Below are 12,994 nucleotides of genomic sequence, written 5' to 3'. Positions count from 1 at the left end.
AGCACCAGGCCTTATACTGGTGAGGTCACTGGAAAGAGAGCATTTTTTCTCTGCATCCATCTGCTGTTAGGATGTGATAACACCCACTTGTTAAAAAAAGGTGTGGCTGACTAAAGGAAAGCAAATGTATTCACCATTTATTAATTACCTATTGAGGTATTTGACTCTCTTCTTGTATCCCCCCCCCCCCCTTTTTGTTTAATTTGAGCATATTCATAGTTTGATCCTCAAGTTTAATTTGGTGCAGATACATCACTATTCTAGTAGCCCTGTTCTGGTCTGCTCCAAAAAATGTTTGTATTTGGAAATAAAATGTCCAGAATTGTATATAATGTTGCAGGTAGGATATCACCCATGATTTGTTCAGGGACATTTAAGTCCATTAAAAATATTTAAATAAATTGTTAAATTAAAGTGATACTGTGAGCAAGGGTTGAAGGTGGGCCTTAAGAAAATAAGAATAGGTATACTGGGTCAGATCAACGGTCCATCTACCCAGTATCTTGTTTCCAGCAGTGGCCAATCCAGGTCACAAGTACCTGGCAGAAACCCAATTAAATGGCACCATTCCATGCTACCAATCCCAGGGCAAGCAGTGACTTACCCCATGTCCATCTCGATAACAGACTATGGAATTTTCCTCCAGGAACTTGTCCAAACCTTTTTTAAACCCAGATACACTATCGCTGTTACCACATCCTCTTAGAATGAGTTCCAGAGCTTAACTATTCTTTGAGTGAAAAATGTTTCCTCTTGTTTGTTTTAAAAGTATTTCCATGCAATTTCATTGAGTGTCCCGGTCTTTGTACTTTTTGAATGAGTGAAAAATCGATTCACTTCCACCCACTCCACACCACTCAGGATTTTGAAGACCTCAATCATATCCCCCTCAGCCATCTCTTTTCCAAGCTGAAAAGCCCTAACCTCTTTAGCCTTTCCTCATATGAGAGCAGTTCCATCTCCTCAATCATTTTGGTTGCTCTTCTTTGAACCTTTTCTGATTTCTGGTATATCTTTTTTGAGATATGGCCAATCAAGGTTACAAAAGTAAAGTAAACTTTGTTTTTATTAACTCAAAAGCTGAGGCCTGTTACTTCACAGATACATAAACTGAGGGGTAAAGTCTCTTGCAATCAGAGGACATCTTTATATAGACCTGCGACCGACAGGCCCAAAATATAGCTTATACAGTCTCTCTCTCTCAGGTTGCACCAGTGTTGGTCTGGCGCTAGCCAGGTCTCAAGAAACAGTATTCTCACAATGATTCAAGGTAAAGTTTGACCTACCTGAGCCGTGTTATGGTAGTTACATGTAGGTAGTGAAGGCATATGATACGGGCCCGCTTCTCCCTTCCCTGGGTCTCCTTAACCCAACTCTGGCCCTGCCTTTTGTCCTCCTTAACCCAACTCTGGCCCTGCCTTTTGTCCTCCTGAGTCCACCCCTCCCATTTCACTTCCTCTTTAGGTGGGACTATGGGGCTTAAGGTGTCCCGGACTCTGGGAGGAGGGAGTATTCTTAAAGGATAGGGACAGCGTTCTATAGACTCTCTCACAGTGTGTTTGAGACATATGTCAGGCTTCAGCTTTTCTCCTCTGCAAGTAAACCTTATGTGAAAAATATCATTTCTGAATGTTTGCGTTAAACTCTCCATAATGCAATTAATATATAGTATATGGTCTTAAGACAATGTAGGTTCTAATAGCTAAAGAATGAATGTTTTAGGAATACTAGTGAAGGATTTTTTTTCCTGCCAGCTGCTTAAAATAATATTGTACCATTTTTGGTTAGGGGAATGAATATACTTTTAAGGAAAACATTTTTTGTGTGTCATGAAGGAAGTATTTACCTCTTTCAGGAAAGCAATTTGAGCTCTAATTTAATAGACCTTGATATGGTTTGTCTAAAGAAATTATTCTTTTACCCCCTTGTTCCTAATGAAGGATTGATCTGCCTTGGTACTTTTCAAATGATTTGCTAGGATAAAGTAACAGTTTGAGCCACTCATATTTTGTCCTAGAATCATAGAATGGATTCAGCAGCGATGGACTGGTTCACTAGAGCTATCACTTTCTCACTGCTCTTTACAGATGGATTTTCATTGACTCGTGCTATGTCTGGCATCCTTTTAGGTCAATGAATTTTTTGAGCCAGGAATAGACACACATTCAGATAAATGGCTTTTCCAGTGCTGGGTAGTGATGTGTGTGGTAGCATTTGCTCTACAGTGTCAGGCTAATAATGCATATCCTAACATAAATGAAGCAGGTCTTGTCAGAAGAATAAAAATATCCATGTTTTACTGAGAAAATATCAGTCTTCTAAATGTTTAACATGTTGGATTTCTAAAATACTTTTCAGCCTCTATATAAATAATACAAAAATTATAGATGGATCCAGACATATACAGGACAATTCTTTAAGTTGGCACCTCAGTTTAGGTGCCCCAATACTGTATGCTTAGTGTCAATTCTTTAATGACATCTTGATAGTGCCACTACACAAGAATACTAGTGTAATTACATCATTGGTGCACCCATGTTCAGGTGTGCTCTTATGCCGTGTTAGCTGCAGGCTTGTTAGTGCATGTCATTTATAGTAGTCTATAAACTTATGCATATAACTGAGACGTGCCTATGGCTTTGTCCATGCTATACCCATATGTATGCCTCCCTTGCAGTTAGGTGCTGATTTACAAAATAGCTCCCAGTGCACAAGGTAGCTCTTCAATTAATGGTGCCTTAGACACTCATGAAAGGTGTGTACCTCTGGGCACCAGTTTATAGAATTGCCCTGATAGCCTATTGAAACTGACTTTGATCCATTGTAAGGTCATTTTAATTGGGTCAGTGTGGGAAAAGTGCCTCAAAATCCATGCATAAGTATGGTTTTAAATTCTTTGAGGTTTTAAAATTTGTTTTCCCTGCTGGTTTCAGCTTCATGTTCAGTCAGAGCCAGCCTCTTTTGGGCCACAGTTCTATAATCTGTGACCTATGACTGGGCTTTGCCCGTAGCTAGTGATTGCAATGACAGTCCTTGCTAAGGACCACAGACTGACCTTCCCTACACAGCCCAGTAAATATTGCCTTTGAAAGATGACGGTCTCTACCCCAGGGACTATTCATGCTGCTCAGACAGCAAGCCCAACTAGCCTGGGTAACTTAAGACCTGACCTGGGAAATAAACCCAGATCTTCCACTTTACAGTGCACAGCACTGCCACTGGGTGAGCCTTAGCTGTATAGGTATAGTTTCTTGCTTTGGGGAATTGGGGGTGGGTGCAAAGAGTGAGCACTTCATATTGGGGTAGGGGGTCATCAGAATGGCATTAGCTTCTACACCATTGGGGGCAGGTATGCTGCTCCATGCCTACTCCAAACTATTTCTATGCTTGAATTTCTGTCAAGTACGTTATGTAGATGAGTGATGAATACTCTTCATAAACCAGATTAATATTCACTGTGATCATAATGCTGACTTGAATTAAACTATATGCCGTTGAATGTGTTATAAATGCTTTATGTGACTGTAAACTATACTACTTTTTTCCATAGGTACCTATTATTAAATTGACAGATTCTTTCACTGAAGTAAAAGTTGACATTAGCTTTAATGTACAAAATGGAGTTAAAGCAGCCCAGCTTATTCGAGATTTTATCAAGGTTGGTCAGTCTGTTTACTTTAAAACATTACATATTTAGCATAAAGTATATTCCGTACCATGTAAAAGTAAAAATATAATACTGATGATTTGAAGGTATTTAATGTATTTTTTGTTAGATATTGAATGGCAGCATACACAATTCCCTTTTTTTGTTTTCTTAAGGTAGCACATAAGTTAATATGTTTCCTATTTGCAGTGGAATTTTTTTATTGGGATTTATTTATCGCCTTTTTGAAGGAATTCATTCAAGGCGGTGTACAGTAAGAATAGATCAAACATGAGCAATAGGCAGGTACAGCAGTAGAAATATTAAACTGACAGTACAAAGTATGGCATGGTATACTACTTGCAATGTCAACACAATACATAATAGAACATTATAATGATAGTGAAGGGTAAGGCAGAGTTGTAACTTAGAGATGGGTAAGAAAGTAGGAAGAGTAGTATATGAGGTCAGAGAGATGGTTAAATATTATCTCAGCTAGGGTAGGAGTGGATAAACATGCCCCTGCAGTATTTGCAGCCCGAGTCAATCCTTGTGTGTGTGAGTGAACCTAACAAGTTAGTTACTTCTTCCATTAAAGGCCTGGATGAAGAGCCAAGCTTTTACCTGCTTCCTGAAGTAGAGATAGTCTTGTGTTAAGCGGAGCCTTTCGGGCAATGCATTCCAGAGTGTGGGGGCTACTCCGGAGAAGGATCGCTTGGAATGATCTCCAGAAGACAGTTGAAGGATAATGCTATGGACAATCTCTTTTTTCTCTTATTACTGATAAACCTAGGTGGAAAGGCTATAGGGAAACTGTTTTTTAATTAACGTTTTAATCTTCAAATTCCAAGAGAACCGATACTGTATGCAGCTAAGATGTTCAGAGTAAGTTTGATAATATTGCCAGAATCAGGGCAGCCTTTAAAGGAAACTTGAAACATATTTTAAATATATTGCATACACGTCCTTGGATTTGTGAGGTTTTAAATGATGGAATGGGATAAAAGATGCAAATGCTTACTAGATGAAATAGCACCATTATGAACAAGAACTTCACGTTAGCATAACTCGATACCATGGTTCAATGATGAACTGAAAAAAGCTAAAACACAATCCAGGAACCTCGAATGAGCATGGAGAAAAACAAAAGACGAACACACTCTCAACACATGGAAACAATCACAAAGAAAATACAAATACGCAATAAGACAGACCAAAAGAGAACTAAAATAGGGACAGATTACAAAGACACAAAGAAATTATACCAACTCGTGAACAAACTCCTAGACACCAACTTGGTCACTACATCGAATACAGACATCCCATCTGCAGACAAACTTGCTAAGTATTTCAATGAACAAATTGCAAACCTATGCAACACGCTACCTCAGGACAACACTGACATCGAAATCTTCCTTAATGAGTTGGCCCCAACCACTCCGAGAATACCCGACTGACCGAACCTGGTTAAATTTGCCCTCCTTACCATCGATGCAGTTCCACAGGCGATCAGCAGGTTCTCCAACACTCACTGTAAACTAGGTACCTGTCCCAACTACCTAATGAAATCCACTCCTGACCGCTTCATAGCAGACCTACATCCCACCTAAACTACATGCTTCAGCAAGGTCTCTTCCCTAAGGAAATGGCAATATCCTACTCAATCTGATACCAAAAGACACCAAGAAAAACCCCAAATGAAATCATTAACTACCGTCCAGTATCATTCCATTCCATTGTCAGTCAAACTGATAGAAAGCATGGTAGCCAAACAACTTACAGATTATATAAACAAATTCTCAATATACACAAATCACAGTCAGGTTTTTGCCCCCTCCACAGCACAGAAAAAGTACTACTCACTCTCCTAGCCAAATTCAAGCAGGAAATAGCAATAGGCAAAAACATCCTCCTCCTCCAGTTTGGCATATCTAGTGCATTCGACATGGTAAACCATAATATATTAATAAGATTACTAGATAAGTTTGGGATTGGTGGAAACATACTTAGCTGGATCAAGGGTTTCCTAACCACAAGAACATATCAAGTGAAATCAAACTCAAACATATCATCACCGTGGAAAGCAGACTGTGGAGTACCACAAGGATTACTGCTATCACCGATCCTCTTAAACCTAATGATGACCCCCCATAGCCAAGTCCTTATCCAACCAAGGCCTTAACCCTTTCATCTATGCAGACGATGTCACAATATTCATTCCTTACAAATCTAAACTGACAGAAATCACCAACAAAATCAAGATCAGCTTGAACATCATGGACTCTTGGGCAAATGCATTCAACTAAAACTAAACAAAGAAAAAAACACACTGTCTCATCCTCTCATCCCTACACAGCGCGGACAACTCTACAAGTATCAACACCCCAGACTACACCCTCCGTATCTCAGACAGCCTGAAAATCCTCGGCGTCACAATGGACCGCAACTTAATACTAGAGAGCCAAGTGACATCCACAACAAAGAAACATTTCGCAACCTGATACAATCAATGGTACTAAGCCATGTGGACTACTGCAATGGAATTTATGCGGGATGCAAAGAACAAACCTTAAAGAAACTTTAGACCTCTCAAAACACGGCAGCTAAGCTTATCTTCGGAAAAACGTGATTTGAAAGTGCAAAACCCCTTCGCAAAAAAACTATACTGGCTCCCAATCAAAGAACGCATTGCTTTCAAAATCTGCACTCTGGTTCACAAAATTATCTACGGTGAAGTTCTGGGATACATGACAGACTTGATCAACCTACCAACTAGAAACACATCCGAATCAACACGAACGTACTCTAAATCTGCACTACCCAAGCTGGAAAGGACTCAAATACAAATTAACTTACGTGTCCAGTTTTTCCTACATAAGCACATAACTGTGGAACGCATTACCAAAAGCCTTGAAAACTACAAACGACCACCTAAACTTCCAGAAACCACTAAAAACTAACCTGTTTAAAAAGGCATACCCTACCGATCCAACATAAATGCCTGATCTCTGCAACATAACAAAACTAAAGTACGTAATGGACATAACACAACTCTTCTGTTGTATGATTCCCTAGTGTGGCTGTGCCACATGAGCTTTATCTTACCACAGCATCACTTTGTATTTGTTTATACCAGAGTCTGTAACGCCTCTCCAGTACTGTGTAAGCCACATTGAGCCTACAAATAGGTGGGAAAATGTGGGATATAAATGTAACAAATAAAAATGTGGAAACATTAATTCATATAGACCTGTGAGAATGAACTGATATGCCCTCTGGTTATTCTGGTGCATGTTGGTGTGATGATTCACAGTAATACTTCATCTGCTGGTAGGAGGGGATAACACCCACTTGTGCAGAATGGTACGTCTGACTAAAGGAAAGGAAATTACAAGCAGGAGTGAGGCACACAGGTGATCCAGAGCTGGAAGGAGATCATTTCTACCCCACTTCTCTCCATGCTCTGATATTACACACATCATCGGGATTGAGCAGCTCTCCAAGAGTTCAGAATTTAATGTAAAGTTCTAAGCATGTGTGGCCTTTACTGCATGTAGCAGCTTTTATCAGTTTTGTGTTTTCCACTCTGCCAAATGGATACAAAAACAAAGCTGTCCAGACTATTGTTAAGAGGTTAAAACCTTTGTTCTTTGTTGTCCTTTCCCTATATATATATATATATATATATATATATATATATATATACACACACACACACACACACACACACGCACTAGAAAAAAAGGCCCATTTCTGAAACCAATGAAATGGGCGCTAGCAAGGTTTTTCCTCTGAGAGTGTGTGTGTGAGAGTGACTGTGTGAATGTTCGAGTGTGTGTGTGACAGAGAGTGAGACTGTGTGTGTGACAGGGAGAGAGAGTGAGACTGTGTGCGAGTGTGTGTGCCAGGGTGCCTCCCTCCCTGCCAGTTCCAGGGTCCCCCCTTCCTCCCTCCCAGTTCCAGTGCCCTACCAGCTCCAGGGTTCCCCTTCCTTCCCTCCCTGCAAGTTTCAGATTTGTCCCCCCTCTCCCTCCCAGTTCCAGGGTCCCCCTCTCAGTTTGAGGGTACCCCTCCTTCCCTCGAAGTTCCAGGGTCGTCCCCCTCCCTTCCAGGGTACCCCCTCCTCCCTCTTCATCTGTAACAGCTGTCCCTTGTTTTTTTTTTTGTAAATAGGGGGGGGGGGGGTTTGGTGGGTTTCCGGGCTTGCCAAATGGGAGGGAGTGGCAAGGAGCATTGAATGTGGTAATTGTTGCTGGCTTCTTATAGAGAGCGATGTGAGGCTACAGCAAGCAACTGCTGTTCTTTTCCCTTCCGTCCTTCCTCCTTCCCTCCCTGTCCCATCCTCTTTTCTTCTACATTATGTGAGTGCGGGACACAGGGAGGGAAGGAGGAAGGGAAACAATCAGCTGTTGCTTGCTTCAGCTTGGTTTTGTGTGTGTGTTGGAATGTTTGGGAGGGGAGGGGGGGTGTTTGGCGGTGTTCTGCAAACTGTGAGGGAGTGGCGGGTGTCTTGATTTGTGTGTGTGTGAATGTTGTTGAGGGAGAAGGTTTGGCGAGGTTTTGCAAACTGTGAAGGAGTGGCTGGCGACTTGGAGGGGAGGGGGGTGAGCGTTGCTGGGTTCCATGCCCCCCTTCCCCCCCTCCGAGTTCCGTTCTTGTTTTCGTCCCCCGATCACAACAGCATGACCGAACGACACCAATATAGAAAACAATGCCTGAAATAGTGCAATCCCTACTAACAACCCACACTGCTTACAGCCATATTAATAACAAATATGTCTCAATGTCGCCGCTATAGCCCCTTTGCCGCTCTTCACTATCGGCAGCAGGCAGGAAAAAACCCTCAAGCCACACAAGTAACCCCTCGTCTGTTATCCCACATTCCCACACCAGCAACATCCGAAAAGAACACATAACATCAAAAAAGGACAACATAAGTCCCCTTAATCTCGATCCTCCGTTTTCGTTTTTTTTTTTTTTTGTAGACTTTGATACGAATAACTCCTTCATATGTTTCCAAAACATACAACACATACGAACGGCTATAATCTTACCACACTGCAAATACAGGAAAATATGACTGGCAGGAAAATAAACCAGCCAATGTTGTTGTCGTTCCAGCGAAGTGCTGGACACAAAATGACCCCTTCTCCTGACGCTCCTCCCTTCTTCCCATACACTTCCTTCTGATAGGTCCCTCGATGTCGCGTACCGTTGCCTGGCAACTGTGCAGCGTTACCTTCACTCTCATTGTTCTGCCCTCGACGTCATCACATTTTGACACGAGGGTGGGGCAGAGAGAGATGTGACAGACTTACGAATGTTACGAACCCTTCACTGAAGCTACGGAGTCAGCTTCAGAACATTGGAGATGCTTTTTATTATAGTAGATATATTTCCATATCATCAAGCAGATCAATCCATAGACTGGTGGGTTGTGTCCATCTACCAGCAGGTAGAGATAGAGAGCAATCTTTTGCCTCTCTGTGGTCATGTGCTACCAGGAAATCCTCAGTATTCTCTCTATCTAGCAGGTGTGTGGTCACACGCAGCAGCTCTGGCTTGGTCTCCACTCCTATTTATTTAGGCTTTGTTGAGTACCTGGGGTTGAGGGCTCTTCATGAGCAAGTGCAAACCTGGTGGTGCCAGGTCCCTCCTTTTCTCCCCCTCCCGCTGGCTCCGTTAAAAAAAACATAACAATCTTGAAGCAGAAAAGATTTTACTGCAGCTGCTCACTGGGGCACAATTCGTTGCAGCTCGGAGCAAGAAGCAGGTAATTTTACCTTTTCCTAGCGGGCAGGGGGTTCCCCGAACGTTTCCCTCGTGGATCATGGCGTCGGATGGTAAGGGCGCGAAAAAGCGCTCCCTAGACCGCGATCGCGCGGCTAGTGGGGAGGCGCAGGGATTGGAGGCAGAAAAGCCCTTTTTGGGCGTCCTTCCGGACTTTGCTGATTTAGCCGGTTTTTCCTCCGCTGGGGCGTCGGCGGCCTTTCCCGCCTTAGGCGCCCATTGCTCGATGTCCGCCCTTCCTGACGTCGGCCGCTCATGCAGCTCGGACGGTCTCTGGTATGGCCGCCTTTGAGTTGGGCGGCGGTAAGAAGATGGCGAAGTTTAAGTGCCATGCTTCCTGCGCGGCTCCTTCATGGAGTGACGCGCCGGACGCCATTTTGGATGCGCAGCGCACCTCTCCCCTGCTCTATGGAGTGGAGGTTGAGAGTTCCTCTAGGGCTGTGGCCCAGGTTGCAGAGGTGCACAAACGGGGGTTTCTCTCCTGAGTTTTTGTTGCTGCATCAGGCCTTTCAACTGCATAACGCTGCTCCTGCTCCCCTGTCAGATATGGGGGAAGAGGCTTCCCTGATCAAGCGCCCTCGAGTGGATCTTCAGGTCTTGGGGGACTCTGTCTCCTCTGATGTACATGAGGGCAGCGTTTCTGAGTTCTCCCAAAGGTCCCTTGGAGATTCTTTGGAGGAGGCCGATCCTCGCCCTGATGGGGGAGATGACCCCTCTGCAGCACGGCTTTTTCGCTCAGAGGAATTGCCTAACCTGTTAGTTCAGGCTATGAGCATCTTGAGTATTTCCTTTCCGGAGGAGGGCCCTCCTTCAGCCTCGGCGGGTTCCGCTATTATGTTGGGAACCAAGCGCCCTTCCAAGATCTTCCACATCCATGAAGCCATGAAAACTCTAATTTCGGCTCAATGGGATTCTCCTGAGGCGAGCCTCAAGGTAGCCAGGACCATGAATCGTCTGTACCCTCTGCCAGAGGGTGAACAGGAGGCCTTGTGCTGGCCGGCAGTGGACTCTCTAATCACTGCTGTGACAAAAAAAGACAGCTTTGCCGGTGGAAGGTGGCTCTGCCCTTAAGGATTCACAGGACAGGAAATTGGAAGCGGCCTTAAAGTTAGCCTTTGAAGCGGCCGCCTTGAGTTTGCAGGCCTCGGTTTGCGGCTCCTATGTATCCAGGGCATGCCTGACCATGGTGCAGCGGGCCTCCCCCTCGGATCCTTCCTTGAGGGCGGATTGGCCGGTCCTGGAGTCGGGCTTGGCTTACTTGGCAGACTTGCTGTATGATGTTTTGAGAGCCTCAGCTAAAGGTATGTCTCGGACAGTCTCTGTCTGTCGATGGCTATGGCTTAAGCATTGGTCAGCTGACCATACCTCCAAATCCCGCTTAGACAAGTTGCCCTTTAAGGGCAAGCTGCTCTTCGGGGATGAGCTGGACAAGATCGTGATGGATCTCGGTAGTTCTATAGGCAAGAGGTTGCCAGAGGTCAAGGCAAGGGCCAGCAGTGCTCGCCCTGGTTCCTCTAAGGGCCGTTTTCAAGAAGCCCGTCGGTATCGCCTGGGCAAGTCGGGCTCCTCCTCCTCCTTCAAGCAGAGGTTCTCCCCAAAGCAGCATTCCTTTCGCAGAGACCGCCGCTCAGGAGGTTCTTCCTCCGGTCCTCCCCAAGGGTCTCGTACCCAATGACGGGGCCCTGGTCCATGGCCCAGAGCAGATAGGAGGAAGGCTGTCCTCTTTTCTGGGCGAGTGGACCAGGGTAACTTCAGACGCTTGGGTTCTAGAAGTTATCAGAGACGGCTACAAGTTGGAGTTCTGCCGGCCCCTGAGAGACGGGTTCGTGAACTCTCCCTGCAAGTCTCCCTTCAAAGTGGCAGCAGTTCAGCAGACTCTGGACAACTTGCTCCACCTTGGGGCGGTGGTCCCAGTGCCCATAGAGCAGCGTGGCACAGGACGTTACTCCATTTACTTTGTGGTGCCAAAGAAAGGAGGCTCTTCTTGGCCTATTCTTGACCTCAAGGGAGTCAATCGGGCCTTGCGAATATGGCATTTCCTTATGGAGACTCTCCGCTCCGTGATTGCTGCGGTATAAGAAGGAGAATTCCTGGCATCCTTGGACATCAAGGAAGCTTATCTGCACATTCCCATCTGGCCGCCTCATCAGCGCTTCCTGCGCTTTGCAGTGCTGGGCCGGCACTTCCAGTTCAGAGCCCTCCCGTTCGGATTGGCTATGGCTCCGCGGACCTTCTCCAAAGTGATGATGGTCATTGCGGCTTATCTCCGCAAGGAAGGAGTGCAAGTCCATCCCTGCCTGGACGACTGGCTGATTCGAGCTCCTTCCTTTGCGGAGTGTGGGAGAGTGACAGACAGGGTCATTGCTCTTCTGAGCTCCCTGGGATGGATCATCAACCGGGAGAAAAGTCAGCTGTGCCCGACTCAATCCCTGGAGTATCTGGGTGTTCGGTTCGACACCCAAGTGGGCAGAGTGTTCCTGCCGGACAACCGGAGCCTCAAGCTTCAGGCCCAGGTGGGCCGGTTCCTAGCCTCTTCAACTCCTCGGGCTTGGGATTAAGTGCAACTGTTGGGCTCCATGACGGCCACGATGGAGGTAGTGCCCTGGGCCAGGGCCCATATGAGGCCACTACAGCACTCTCTTTTGCAGCGCTGGACTCCGGTTTCGAAGGATTATGCAGTTCGCCTTCCCCTGGACCTGGCGCTGAGAAGGGTGCTAAGTTGGTGGCTGATGTCAGACAAGTTGTCAGCCGGTATGCCTCTCATGTCCCCGGAGTGGATTGTCGTTACGACGGACGCCTGCTTGACGGGCTGGGGAGCCCACTGCCTGGGAAGGACAGCGCAGGTGATATGGTTGCCGGCGGAGACGAAGTGGTCCATCAACCGCTTGGAACTTCGGGCCATTCGGTTGGCGCTTCAAGCGTTTCTTCAGGTACTGATACTGAGGCCAGTTCGAATCCAGTCAGACAATACCACGCCGTGGCCTATGTCAATTGCCAGGGAGGCCATGTAGTTATGCCAGTGGGCAGAGGTGAATCTGGACCAACTGTCGGCGGCTCACATTGCGGGAGTTCTGAATGTCGAGGCAGACTTTCTCAGTTGCCATACCTTGGATCCCGGAGAGTGGCAACTGTCTGCTCGGGTGTTCTTGGAGATCACGAAGCGCTGGGGCATGCCGACCTTGGATCTGATGGCGACCTTGGCCAATTGCCGCAGTTCTTCAGCAGAGGACGGGACCCTCGATCTCTGGGGGTCGATGCTCTTCTCCAGCAGTGGCTGGTACAGGAGCTTCTCTACGTGTTCCCGCCTTGGCCTGTGCTGGGCAGAATTCTCGACCGGGGGCGAATCACCCAGGCCGGGTGGTCCTGGTGGGTCCAGACTGGCCCAGATGCCCTTGGTATGCGGACCTGATCCGGCTTTCTGTAGACAGTCCTCTGCAGCTTCCAGCGGAGCGGGGCCTCTTACATCAGGGTCCCTTGGTGATGGAGGATCCCTCCCCCTTTGGTCTTACGGCCTGGCTCTTGAGCAGAAGTGGCTGAAGAAGAAGGGCTTCTTGGACA

At 46.0% G+C, this 12,994-nt stretch overlaps 1 protein-coding gene across 2 annotated transcripts in view; it reads left to right on the top strand.

The window, feature by feature from the left end:
* TENT4B (terminal nucleotidyltransferase 4B) overlaps positions 1-12,994 on the top strand; it is a 143,803-nt gene that overhangs the window by 97,199 nt on the left and 33,610 nt on the right. For both annotated transcript variants that reach the window (XM_030204354.1, XM_030204355.1), the window contains one exon: positions 3,551-3,658. In XM_030204354.1, coding sequence (XP_030060214.1) covers positions 3,551-3,658 — 108 coding nt within the window. The remainder of the gene's footprint in view (positions 1-3,550; positions 3,659-12,994) is intronic.

The sequence above is a fragment of the Microcaecilia unicolor genome, chromosome 5 (assembly GCF_901765095.1).
Source record: "Microcaecilia unicolor chromosome 5, aMicUni1.1, whole genome shotgun sequence".
Taxonomy (NCBI): Eukaryota; Metazoa; Chordata; class Amphibia; order Gymnophiona; family Siphonopidae; genus Microcaecilia; species Microcaecilia unicolor.
This window is presented reverse-complemented; position numbering and strand designations above follow the sequence as displayed.